This window comes from Orcinus orca, chromosome 16 (genome assembly GCF_937001465.1).
Source record: "Orcinus orca chromosome 16, mOrcOrc1.1, whole genome shotgun sequence".
NCBI lineage: Eukaryota > Metazoa > Chordata > Mammalia > Artiodactyla > Delphinidae > Orcinus > Orcinus orca.
Genome location: NC_064574.1, coordinates 40,294,957 through 40,309,356, shown reverse-complemented (window position 1 = coordinate 40,309,356; position 14,400 = coordinate 40,294,957). Strand labels below are relative to the sequence as shown.

The window sequence follows — 14,400 nt, the reverse complement described above, 5'->3', positions numbered from 1 at the left end:
TAATCCCTGACCTGAGTTAAACATTTTTGTGTGTATGGAGCCAAGTAAGGCACTACCCTCTTGGTTCTAAGAGCAGTTCAGAATCTGCAAGGAAAGGGAAAATGCTTTTCGGTACACATGCAGAAGAAGAATGCTCTTTGGAGCCATCTCTTGCTGGGAGAACATGGCTATTAAATGCACACCATTTTTAGCACAGGGCAGTCAGTGAGTTAAACGAGGGAAGACTCATTTCGTATCATAAAGGCCAGAGAAAAAAATCTCTTACGCAGGGGGACTTTGTCTTGGCTGACCTTTCCCTCGGCAGGAGCAGGAAAAAATCAACCATATAGGTGGCTGGGAGGATGTTGGGCCATGATCCAAAGACTTAATCATAGTAAATATCTTTTCAGTAGTTCTGGGAGAGGTAGGTTATAGGGCTGAAATAGTGCAGCCATTGCTTAAAGGATTGTTTAAGGATAAGCTGGAACAGTACAAGACTTAGAATTAAAGACTTTCTTCACTTGAAATCTGACACACCTCGTACTTCTGGTTTTCCTCATACCTCCCTGGTTTCTCTTTCTCTGTATTCTTTCATGGTTTCTCTTCACTTCCTGTCCTCTGAACACTGGTGGTCTCAGGGCTTGGTTCGCAGCCCTCTTGTCTCCATAGATGATCTTATTGAGTCTGACGGCTTTAAATATCATGCCTCCCAAATCTCCAGCCTGAACTGCACCTGAACTCCAGACTATTGACTTGCATCTCTACTGTGACATCTAATAAAGCATTTTCAGAATATGTCCAAACCTTTAGTTTCTGTCTATCCATCCCCTTACCCCCTCCCCCAGAATTCACCATTTCAGTTGAAATTATTCTTTTACTCAGCTGCCGTGTTAAAAATCTAGAAGTTGTCTGCTTTTTTTCTTACCTCCACAAAATATATTCTGAACTGCAGCATAAGGAGTAGGCTAACTTAGAAAGATACACTCTAATTTGGTCTTGGGAGATGTAGTAAGTAGGGCATCTGATGAACAGCAAACTACTCCAGGTCACTTCATGTTCTTTTTTCTTTTGATGGGCATAGGTATTTCAGCAGAGATGCCAAATTGGCCCATCTCAGGGCTCAGATATGTAGACTTCAAATCCTGGGTCTTTGTTTTCAAAACTAGGAGTTTCAGTCCAGATCTATTAAGCTCACAGGCAGGAATACAGGGCAAATTGTTGTATGTCAAGTGGACCTTTGTTATCTGTCCATCTTTGGTTACTGTAGGCCCAAAAGATGTGAGGAGAATTGATAAGACCAAATCAGCACCTGCCCCTCCCACAATGGCCATGGCACTATTCATCTCCATCTTCTGGCATCTTTTCTTCCCTAAGGAATTGTCTCCCCTTCTTAACCTCACTTCACTCTCAGCTCACTGCAGTTGAGAAGACATGGCCCATCCTCTTCAGACTCCCAGACCAGCATTTTCATATTTCTTACTTCATTTTTCATAATCAAACATTTTATAATGAAGAAATGGAATTCTTTACTTAAATGATGATGAAAAACATTTCTTTCTTATTAAAGGAGTTAGAAAAGTAATACATTGCTATACTAGAAAATTTTAAAAATACGGACAAAGAAAAAAATTAAATTTCCTTACAGTCCCATCACTGAGAAATAATCACAACTGTTAACTTTTTTTTTTTTTTTTTGCGGTTCTCTCTCTTTTTTTTTTTTTTTTTTTTTTTTTTGCGTACTGTTAACATTTTTAAAGGTTTTCCTTTCATTTTTTTTCAGTGCATTTATATTCAGGATAAAATATTGTCCCAAATCTTATCTGCAATGGAACTTTTTTGTGAGTTATTATACACACAACTTCTCATGGGAAGAAACTGGCATTCATAGTAAATTGCAGAAGCAATTTTCTGATAGATTCTGATGGGACTGAGAAACTCATCCTCCCAGTTGACTTTCAGCTGACTGTCAGTAAATATTCTACAGATCTTTAACTAGACATTTTTTTTCTTTTTGTATCTGGTCATAACAATGATTATCTAACCATTTCTTTTCTTATAAAATGTCTCCATTAAGAATAAATCCTTGGGGCTTCCCTGGTGGTGCAGGGGTTGAGAGTCCGCCTGCCGATGCAGGGGACATGGGTTCGTGTCCCGGTCCGGGAAGATCCCACATGCTGCGGAGCGGCTAGGCCCGTGAGCCATGGCCGCTGAGCCTGCGCGTCCGGAGCCTGTGCTCCACACGGGAGAGGCCACAGCAGCGAGAGGCCCACACACCGCAAAAAAAAAAAAAAAAAAAAAAAAAAAATTAGCAAAAAAAAGAATAAATCTTTGAACTAGCCTGCTGTATTTCCTTTTCCTGCAGCAAGATTGTCATAAAACTTTAGTGTATGCTCTTAACCAAATTATCTAAAAAAGTTATTTTTTTAAATTACCATACATGAGACCTTGTTGCTTTGTAATAAGAATAAATTATTTTTACACCAATTATATATTCCCCAAATGCTCTGTCTCAAAAATCTGGATGTCCTGTCCACAGGAGATACCTCTGGTGGATCCTATTTTGAGAAGGCGCAGGGAATGTTTACTGGAAATCAAGTAAACAGTACACATCTTGAGAACCAGCACTGTGCTATATTATACTTTTATCCCAGGAAAAGAACCAAATGCTTACTGCGAGGGTAGTAAGTATAGACACTAATAGGTCATAGCATCATCAGAGGGACCATGACCTAATTGCTAGAATGGTCACAGCTAACACTTACATAGCTCTTAGTATATGAAGGTATACTTTAACTCTTAGAATAAAAGCACTTCATACATATTAGTTTAATCCTCATAACAACACTTTGAGGTAGGAACTATATGTTCCAATGGAGAAACTGAGGTACAGAGAGATACTATGACTTTCTCAAGGTGAAATAGTTAATGGCAGAGCCAGAATTTTAATCCTACTTGAGCCCCCATGTCCTCAACCCTCTACTGATCCTCAACACCATAGAGATAAAGGCCAAGAGACCCACATTCTTACTCTGGTCCGTCCTGCTTTTGACCAGCTGTGGACCCTTGGGTGTGCCATTCATCTATTCCACAAATATCTGTTGAGCACCTACATAAGAGAGAGTCTCCAAAGGGGACTGCCATCAATTCCTTCCCTCTCTGTATATGCGTTTTGTTTCTCCTCCCTTTGAATCTTGACTAGCCCGGTCACTGCTTTGACCAATAGAATGAAGCAAAGTGAGCCCGGGCCATAAGGGGATTGGAAACTTCTATTTTCTTCCTCTTGGAACATTCCTTTTGGAACCCAGCTGTCCTACTGTGAGGAAGCACAGCAGGCACATGGAGAAGCCCATGTAAGATAGCTTCAGTGAGGCAACTAGCCAGCAACCTGCATCAAATGTTAATTGCGTGAATGAGGCCATTTTGGACCTTGCAGTTATCCCATTGTCTCAGTCATTATCATGTGAAACAGAAGAATCATGAACAGTAACGTAATGTTTAAACAGCTAAGTTTGGGGCTGTTAGTTAAGAAGCAACTGATAACCGAAACAACCTACTATGTACATATGACACCTCATCTTTAAAATGTGGACATTAAGACCTATCTCATTGGTCTTTCAGGAATGCTGATGAAGTAGAAAATTCCAAGTATAATTGTACCAATGCAGTATGGAAACTTCAGTCCAACTTTGAATATGTATTTTTAATTATACCCAAAGAATACTAGACAACAGATATGTTGTCTCTTCTCTTTGGTTCTCTTCTTATTTGAAACATATTTGCTTTCTTTTCCATTCTGTGAAAGAGAAGTGGCCAGAAGAAACAAAATAGTTATCTGATCCTGAAGACAAAGGAATTGAAGAGAATGCTAATGAATTCCTAGCCTGATAGTGGTGAATTTATCCTTCAGCCTGCAAGGTTTTCCTTCTCCATTTTCAGTCTCTTACCTGGCAATTACTCATTCCTCCTATCTCAGCCTGAGGGGCTTAATCCTTTGCAGATTTCTCACAGTAGGCCCATTAAAAACTTCTTTGGCACCACACAGCCTTCCTTTACAGCACTCAGCACAGTTTATAGTGACTCATATTTGTGGAATTAGTTTATTAGTGTCTCTCTTCCTTACTTTATGGAATGAGAATCAAACCTCTTTATATCTCCTGGTTCATAGAACTCAAAAAGAAAATTGAATGAATGTATAAATGAACTGGAAAAGGGGCTAACAGAACAAAACTGCCAAGCCAACAGCTGTGACTTTACAAATATAATTGAAAATCTGCATGTGTTTGTCAACTGCCAACTCCCCAAAAGACCATATCAGTACTCTTGATCAAGTAAAGCTGTTTAGTACTTACTGCCATAAGGGAGAACCCCACCTTGACAAAGTTTTAGTAGTAGCTTAAAAGGGACTGGTCAAGGGCAGATATGTATAGGTGAAACAGGAGGGAAGGGGGCAGGGCACAACTTTTAAAAGGATGACAAAGCCATGAGACATGACATAAATTGTTAAAACCAACTAGGTCCAAGATGGAGGACGAGACTTCCACTAGATTTTGAACCTCAGTATATGCTCATTGTAACACATCAGCACACTAAATGACACACCCACAGGTGCCATGACAGTTCCAAGGCTGACCATAAAAGGTCAACAAGTGGGTGGTGGCCCAATTCCTGGAAATCCACACCCCTTCTCCCAAATAGCTGGAATACTCCTCCCACTCATTAGCATATGAAATTACCCAGCCCTATAAAAAATGTCAACCCCAAACCTTGGTGCCTCTCGCCTTCTGAGATGGCCCACACTCTGTCTATGGAGTGTGTTTCTCTCTAAATAAATCCACTTCTTACCTATCACTTTGTCTCTCACTGAATTCTCTCTGTGATGAGACATCAGGTACCTGAGTTTCACTGAGTCCTGGGACCAGGTGTGTGATTTCAATTAAAAGGCCATGGGGGATGGGCTTCCCTGGTGGCGCAGTGGTTGAGAGTCCGCCTGCCGATGCAGGGGACACGGGTTCGTGCCCCGGTCCGGGAAGATCCCACATGCTGTGGAGCGGCTAAGCCCGTGAGCCATGGCCGCTGAGCCTGTGCGTCCGGAGCCTGTGCTCCGCAGCGGGAGAGGCCACAACAGTGAGAGGCCCGCGTACCGCAAAAAAAAAAAAAAAGGCCACGGGGGAGACCTTCAAGATGGCAAAGGAATAACATGTGGAGATCACCTTCCTCCCCACAAATACATCAACAGTACATATACATGTGGAACAACTCCTACAGAACACCTACTGAACACTGGCAGAAGACCTCAGACTTCCAAAAAGGCAAGAAAATCCGTACGTACCTGGGTAGGGAAAAAGAAAAAACAGAAACAAAAGAATAGGGATGGGACCTGCATCCCTGGGAGGGAGCTGTGAAGGAGGAAAATTTCCATACACTAAGAAGCCCCTTCACTGGTGGAGATGGAGGGTGGCAGAGGGGGGAAGCTTCGGAGCCACGGAGGAGAGCACAGCAACAGGGGTGCAGAGGGAAAAGCAGAGAGATTCCCACACAGAGTGTCAGTGCCGACCAGCACTCACCAGCCTGAGAGGCTTGTCTGCTCACCCGCCGGGGCAGGTGGGGCCTGGGAGCTGAGGCTCGGGCTTTGGAGCTCAGACCCCAGGGAGAGGACTGGGGTTGGCTGTGTGAAGATAGCCTGAAGGGGGCTAGTATGCCACAGCTAGCCTGGAGGGAGTCAGGGAAAAAGTCTAGACCTGCTGAACAGGCAAGAGAGGTGCGGCAGGCAAGACCATTGTTTCTGGGTGTGCGAGAAGAGGGGATTCCTGCTCCGTGTGCCCACAGAAGACAGAGCACTGCCTAAGTGAGCTCCAGAGATGGGCATGAGTCACGGCTATCAGCTCGAACCCCAGAGACAGGCATGAAACACTAACACTGCCACCGCTGCCACCAAGAATCCTGTGTGCAAGCACAGGTCACTGGCTACACCCACCGGGAGTCTGTGCAGCATGCCACTGCCGGGGTCCCGAGATCCAGGGACAACTTCCACGGGAGAACACATGACGTGCCTCAGGCTGTTACAATGTCATGTGGCCTCTGCCACCGCAGGCTCACGCTGAGTTCCAGTTACAAATACTGTACCCCTCCCTCTCCCTGGCCTAAGTGAGCAAGAGAGCCCTACTCAGCTGCTGCTTTAACCCCCTCCTGTCTGGGTGGGGAACGGACACCTGAGGGTGGCCTACATGCGGAGGTGGGGTCAAAACAAAGGTGAACCCCAGGAGCTGTGCAAACAAAGAAGAGAAAGGAAAATTTCTCTGTGCAGCCTCAGGAGCAGCAGATTAAATCCCCACAATCAACTTGATGAATGCTCCATCTGTGGAATACCTGAATAGGCAATGAATGTTCCCAAAATTGAGATAGTGGACTTTGGGAGCAACTGTAGACTTGGGGTTTGCTTTCTGCATCTGATTTGTTTCTGGTTTTTATGTTTATCTTAGTTTAGTTTTTAGTGCTTGTTGTCATTCATGGATTTGTTTACTGGTTTGGTTGCTCTCTTTTTTTTAATTAATTTTTTTAAATATATATATATATATATTTTCCTTTTTTCTCTTTGTGTGTATGTGTGTTTCTTTGTGTGATTTTGTCTGTTTAGGTTTGCTTTTACCATTTATCTTAGGGTTCTGACTTTTTGGGGTTTTTTGCTGTTGTTTGTTTGTTTTCTTTTTATGAGTGTGTTTATGTTTCTTTGTGTGATTTTGTCTATTTAGTTTTGATTTTACCATTTGGTTTGAGGTTCTATCTGTTCAATTTATTTCTTTTTTATTTTTTTTTCTTCCTTTTCTTCTGAGCCATGTGGCTGGCAGAGCCTTGGTGCTCTGGCCAGGTGTCAGGCCTGAGCTTGGAGGTGGGAGAGCCAAGTCCAGGACGTTGGACAACCAGAGGCCTCCTGGACCCATGTAAAATCATTCGGCAAGAGCCCTCTCAGAGATGTCTATCTCAACACTAAGACCCAGCTCCACCCAAAGGCCAGCAAGCTCCAATACTGAATGCCCCATGCCAAACAACTAACAAGACATGAACACAACCCCACCCATTAGCAGAGAGGCTGCCTAAAGTCACACTAAGTTAACAGACATCCCAAAACACACCTCAAGATGTGGCCCTGCCTACCAGAAGGACAAGGTCAAGCCCCACCCACAAGAACACAGACACCAGTCCCCTTCACCAGGAAGCCTACACAAGCCACTGAACCATCCTCACCCACTGGGGACAGACAACAAAAACAACAGGAACTACGAACCTGCAACCTGCGAAAAGGAGACCTCAAACACAGTAAGTTAAGCAAAATGAGAAGACAGAAATATGCAGCAGATGAAGGAGAAGGGAAAAACCTGCCAGACCAAACAAATGAAGAGGAAATAGGCAGTCTACCTGAAAAATAATTCAGAATAATGATAGTAAAGATAATCTAAAATATTGGAAATAGAATGGACAAAATACAAGAAATGTTTAACAAAGACCTAGAAGAACTAAGGAGCAAACAAACAATGATGAACAGCACAATAAATGAAATGAAAAATTCTCTAGAGGGAATCAATAGCAGAATACCTGAGGCAGAAGAATGCATAAGTGACCTGGCAGATAAAATAGTGGAAATAACGGCTGCAGAGCAGAATAAAGAAAAAAGAATGAAAAGAATTAAGGACAGTCTCAGAGACATCTGGGACAATATTAAATGCAATAACATTCAAATAGTAGGGGTCCCAGAAGAAGAGAAAAAGAAAGAGTCTGAGAAAACTATTTGAAGAGATTATAGTTGAAAACTGCCATAACATGGGAAAGGTAATAGTCAAGTCCAGGAAGTGCAGAGAGTCCCATACAGGATAAATCCAAGGAGAAACACACCAAGACACATATTATTCAAATTATCAAAAATTAAATACAAAGAAAAAATATTAAAAGCAGCAAAGGAAAAGCAACAAATAACATACAAGGGATTTCCCCATAAGGTTAACAGCTGATCTTTCAGCAGAAACTCTGCAAGCCAGAAGGGAGTGGCAGGACAGATTTAAAGTGATGAAAGGGAAGAACCTATAACCAAGATTACTCTACCCAGTGAGGATCTCAATCAGATTCAATGGAGAAATTAAAACCTTTAAACACAAGCAAAAGTTAAGAGAATTCAACACACCAAACCAGCTTTACAACAAATGCTAAAGGAACTTCTCTAGACAGGAAACACAAGAGGAGGAAAAGACCTACAAAAACAAACCCAAAACAATTAAGAAAATGGTAATAGGAACATACATATCAACAACTACCTTAAATGTTAATGGATTAAATGCTCCAACTAAAAGACACTGACTGGTTGAATGCATAGAAAGACAAGACCATATATATGCTGTCTACAAGAGACCCACTTCAGACCTAGGGACACATACAGACTGAAAGTGAGGGGATGGGAAAAGATATTCCATGCAAATGGAAACCAAAAGAAAGCTGGAGTAGCAATTCTCATATCAGACAAAATAGACTTTAAAATAAAGACTATTACAAGAGACAAAGAAGGACACTACATAATGATCAATAGATCAATCCAAGAAGAAGATATAACAATTATAAGTATTTATGCACCCAACATAGGAGCACCTCAATACATAAGGCAAATGCTAACAGCCATAAAAGGGGAAATCAACAGTAACACAATCATAGTAGGGGACTTTAACACACCACTTTCACCAATAGACCAATCATCCAAAATGAAAATAAATATGGAAACACAAGTTTTAAATGACACATGGTATCAGATGGACTTAATATTTATAGGATATTCCATCCAAAAACAGCAGATTACACTTTTTTCTCAAGTGCTCATGGAACATTCTCCAGGATAAATCATATCTTGGGTCACAAATCAAGCCTCGGTAAATTTAAGGAAATTGATATCATATCAAGTATCTTTTCCAACCACAACACTATGAGACTAGATATCAGTTACAGAAAAAAACTGTAAAAAATACAAACACATGGAGGCTAAACAATACACTACTAAATAACCAAGAGATCACTGGAAGAAATCAAAGAGGAAATCAAAAGATACCTAGAAACAAATGACAGTGAAAACACGATGACCCAAAACCAATGGGTTACAGCAGAAGCAGTTCTAAGAGTAAAGTTTACAGCAATATGATCCTACCTCAAGAAACAAGAAACATCTCAAATAAACAACCTAACCTTACACTTAAAGCAATTAGAGAAAGAAGAAGAAAAACAAACAAAAAAAAACCCCCCAAAGTTAGCAAAAGGAAAGAAATCATAAAGATCAGCTCAGAAATAAATGAGAAAGAAATGAAGGAAACAATATCAAAGATCAATAAAACTAAAAGCTGGTTCTTTGAGAAGATAAACAAAATTGACAAACCATTAGCGAGACTCATTAAGAAAAAAGGGAGAAGACTCGAATCAATAGAATTAAAAATGAAAAAGGAGAAGTAACAACTGACACTGCAGAGATACAAAGGATCATGAGCGATTACTAGAAGCAACTATATGCCAATAAAATGGACAACCTGGAAGAAATGGACAAATTCTTAGAAAAGGAAACCTTCCAAGACTGAATCAGGAAGAAATAGGAAATATGAACTGACCAATCACAAGCACTGAAATTGAAACTGTGATTAAAAATCTTCCAACAAACAAAAGCCCAGGACTAGATGGCTTCACAGGTGAATTCTATCAAACATTTAGAGAAGAGCTAACACCTATCCTTCTCAAACTCTTCCAAAATATAGCAGAGGGAGGAACACTCTCAAACTCATTCAACAAGCCCACCATCACCCTGATACCAAAACAAGACAAAAATGTCACACAAAATAGAAAACTACAGGCCAATATCACTGATGAACATAGATGCAAAAATCCTCAACAAAATACCAGCAAACAGAATCCAACAACACATTAAAAGGATCATACACCATGATCAAGTGGGATTTATCCCAGGAATGCAAGATTTCTTCAGTATATGCAAATCAATCAATGTGATACACCATATTAACAAATTGAAGATGAAAAACCATATGATCATCTCAATAGATGCAGAAAAAGCTTCTGACAAAATTAAACACCAATTTATAATAAAAACCCTACAAAAAGTAGGCATAGAGGGAACTTACCTCAACATAATAAAGGCCATATTTGACAAACCCACAGCAAACATCATTCTCAGTGGTGAAAATCTGAAACCATTTCCTCTAAGATCAGGAACAAGAGAATGCCCACTCTCACCACTATTATTCAACATAGGTTTGGAAGTTTTAGCCACAGCAATCAGAGAAGAAAAAGAAATAAAAGAATCCAAACTGAAAAAGAAGAAGTAAAACTCTCACTGTTTGCAGATGACATGACACTATACAAGGAGAATCCTAAAGTTGCTACCAGAAAACTACTAGAGCTAATAAATGAATTTGGTAAAGTAGCAGGATGCAAAATTAATGCACAGAAATCTCTTGCATTCTTATACACTAATATTGAAAAATCTGAAAGAGAAATTAAGGGAACACTACCATTTACCTTTGCAACAAAAAGAATAAAATACTTAGGAATAGACCTACCTAAGGAGGCAAAAGACCTGTATTCAGAAAACTATAAGACACTGATTAAAGAAATTAAAGATGATACAAACAGATGGATACACACACACACACACACACACACACACACACACACACAAATATATATATATATTCCATGTTCCTGGATTGGAAGAATCAACATTGTGAAAATGACTATACTGCCCAAAGCAATCTACAGATTCAATGCAATCCCTATCAAACTAGCAATGGCATTTTTCACAGAACTAGAACAAAAAATTTTACAATTTGTATGGAACACAAAAGACCCAGAATAACCAAAGCAATCTTGAGAAAGTAAAACGGAGCTGGAGGAATCAGACTCTGTGACTTCAGACTATACTACAAAGCTACAGTGATCAAGACAGTATGATACTGTCACAAAAACAGAAATATAGATCAATGGAACAAGATAGAAAGCCCAGAGATAAACCCATGCACATATGGTCACCTTATCTTTGATAAAGGAGACAAGAATATACAGTGGAGAAAAGATAGCCTCTTCAATAAGTGGTGCTGGGAAAACTGGATAGCTACATGTAAAAGAATGAAATTAGAACACTTCCTAACACCATACACAATAATAAACTCAAAATGAATTAAAGACCTAAATGTAAGTCCAGACACTATAAAACTCTTAGAAGAAAACATAGGCAGAACACTCTGTGACATAAATCACAGCAAGATCCTTTTTGACCCACCTCCTAGAGAAATGGAAATAAAAACAGAAATAAACAAATGGGACCTAATGAAACTTCAAAGCTTTTGCACAGCAAAGGAAACTGTAAACAAGATGAAAAGACAGCCCTCAGAATGGGAGAAAATATTTGCAAAAAAGCAACCGACAAAGGATTAATCTCCCAAATACACAAGCAGCTCATGCAGCTCAATATCAAAAAAACAAACAACCCAACCCAAAAATGGGTGGAAGACCTAAATAGGTATTTCTCCAAAGAAGACATACAGATTGCCAACAAACACATGAAAGGATGCTCAACATCACTAATCAATAGAGAAATGCAGATCAAAGCTACACTTAGTTATCACCTCACACCAGTCGGAATGGCCATCATCAAAAAATCTACAAGCAAGAAATGCTGGAGAGGGTGTGGAGAAAAGGGAACCCTCTTGCACTCTTGGTGGGAATGTAAATTGATACAGCCACTATGGAAAACAGTATGGAGGTACCTTAAAAAACTAAAAATAGAACTACCATATGACCCAGCAATCCCACTGCTGGGCATATACTCTGAGAAAACCATAACTCAAAAAGAGATATGTACCACAATGTTCATTGCAGCACTATTTACAATAGCTAGGACATGGAAGCAACCTAAGTGTCCATTGACAGATGAATGGATAAAGAAGATGTGGCACATACATACAGTGGAATATTACTCAGCCATAAAAAGAAACGAAATTGAGTTACTTGTAGTGAAGTGGATGAACCTAGAATGTGTCATACAGACTGAAGTCAGAAAGGGAAAAACAAATACCATATGCTAACATATATATATGGAATCTAAGAAAAAAATGGTTCTGATGAACATAAGGAACATAAGGAATAAAGATGCAGACTTAGAGAATGGACTTGAGGACATGGAGAGGGGGAAGCGTAAGCTGGGATGAAGTGAGAGAGTAGCACTGACATATATACACTACCAAATGTAAAATAGGTAGCTAGTGGGAAGCAGCTGCATAGCGCAGGGAGATCAGCTCGGTGCTTTGTGACCACCTAGAGGGGTGGGATAGGGAGGGTGGGAGGAAGACACCAAAGGGAAGGGATATGGGGATAGATGTATACATATAGCTGATTCACTTTTTTATAAAGCAGAAACTAACATACCTTTGTAAAGCAATTATACTCCAATAAAGATGTTAAAAATAAATAAATAAAAAAGACCATTGGTTCAAGTCCCAATCTGGCTTTACCTGGGTTTGAATCCCAGCACATGGGTTCAAGTCTCAATCTGAGTTTCACAGGTTCATAGGGGCTTAGATATATTTTGAGTGGTTTAAGGCAGGCTTTTAAATGTGGGGATTCCACGTGGGCATATTTCATGATTTAATAGAGACTGATGGGCACAGAAATGTAAGGGTTCTGGAACAAGTCATGCTTTGATAAACAAGAAGGACTGCTCCCGGGAGCAATCTGTTGACCTGAGAAAGGGGCTGGTTGAGTTTTTTAAACCACTGTTTAAAAATAAATAGATTTTCAGGAAGCTCCTGGAGCAAACACTGAAGATATTTACTGGGCAAGAGTATTCTGAAATAATAGTAAAGTCATATTCATGTAGGTTTAGTTCTGATAATTAAGTCATGAGGCTGCTGGCAGCTCCCCAATCCCCAAGCCATTGTCCTAGGACTGAGTATAGAAAGGCAGGTGATTTCTCTGACCTTTATGTGCTGAACGTAGAGATGGTGCTTTATAACAATTGCTCATACCGTTGACTGTTAAATCTGGGAAAATCTGTGGGCGTGCCTGGTATACTAACTGCTGCTTTCCCACTTCTTGAATTTAAGCCATATAGCCTTATTATTTAAAATAGTAGCAGCTTGGGAATCCCCTGGCAGTCCAGTGGTTAGGTCTCGGTGTTCTCACTGCCTTGCCCCGGTTCAATCCCTGGTTAGGGAACTAGGATCCTGGAAGTCACATGGCCAAACAAACAAACAAAAAGTAACATCTCAATAGCCTGAGGTCGAGAGATATGGATTTGTGATGCTTCTCTCTTTTTGTCCTTTCTCTGACTTTATTTTTTGATTTATGGTTGCTTTATAGGACAAAGTGTTGGCTTCCCTGTCAGAAATCCAGTGGGAATGAAGAATGAAAGGAAGAAGCAACAGCACGTTAGTATAACAGTGGATGATTCTAAGGAGGTCTGATCATTTAGGGAGCAGTAATTGTTGGGTTATGAGCATGTTTGCATATGGCATGAACATGGCTACTTTGCTGCCAGTGTGAGGAATGGTGAGATCTCCAGAAGACTCTTTGGGAATGGGGGATGTCCTTGGCCAAGATAAACAGGACTAGGAGGTTAAGGGGAAGGAGAGCAGAAACAGTTACACAGAGGCAGTTAAGTGCAGCTAAGTTTTCATTTCCCTATCAATCAGATCCCCAGTTACATCAAGAACCATTCACTTGGAAGACAGAGCCAGTCCATAAAGCATTCCAAAGGCGCCATCACCATCATATTACATAGAATTTGTGGCCAAGACTTGACACATCAGTGTTGGAGGAAGCAAGCTGGGGCTTGTGCAATTCCTCAGTCACATGTATGGCAGGTAAGGATGTAGGAAAATTTCTGGCCGTGAGAAGTAAACATCTCACCTCCAAAAGGGTGCAGTCTTGCAAACATCATGAAACAAAGACTCAATATTGTGAGTTGAGCCAAGAATTTCCCAAACGGGAAGGTGGAGCTTGGGCATGGCTTTTCTTCTCTTTCCTTGTGTAGTATCGTCATATCATCTGGGGGTAGTGTGTGCAGAAGGGAGCCTTTAGAAAGTTGGTTGTGCTCCAATTTACGGTTCCCCTCAGCAACTAAATCTTTGCTTTCTGATCTATAGCCCAGCAACCATAATTCCTCTCTTCCTTTTTGAAAGTTATTTTTTTCCATAAAATATATGGTCGTAATTTTAAAATTAAATGCTATGCTCCCAAACAGCAGGGGCCTTACCCCTTTCTACCTCACAAGTTCTGTTGCCCAAGACCCACTTTCACTTCTTTCAACTGTTTCTTCTGGTATTTATCTCCATTCACTTATACTCTTTCTGGATTTATTCATTTTATACCCTGTGAGTTGACTCCTGCTGT

At 40.4% G+C, this 14,400-nt stretch overlaps 1 protein-coding gene across 2 annotated transcripts in view; it reads left to right on the top strand.

The window, feature by feature from the left end:
* Nucleotides 1-13,518, top strand: part of TASP1 (taspase 1) — a 278,035-nt gene extending 264,517 nt beyond the window's left edge. The window contains exon 13 of one of the 2 annotated variants that reach the window (XM_033440337.2): nucleotides 13,369-13,518. In XM_033440337.2, coding sequence (XP_033296228.1) covers nucleotides 13,369-13,417 — 49 coding nt within the window. In that variant the 3' untranslated portion in view covers nucleotides 13,418-13,518. The remainder of the gene's footprint in view (nucleotides 1-13,368) is intronic. The other variant, XM_033440332.2, reaches the window with a different exon arrangement.
* The last annotated feature ends 882 nt before the right edge of the window (nucleotides 13,519-14,400 follow it).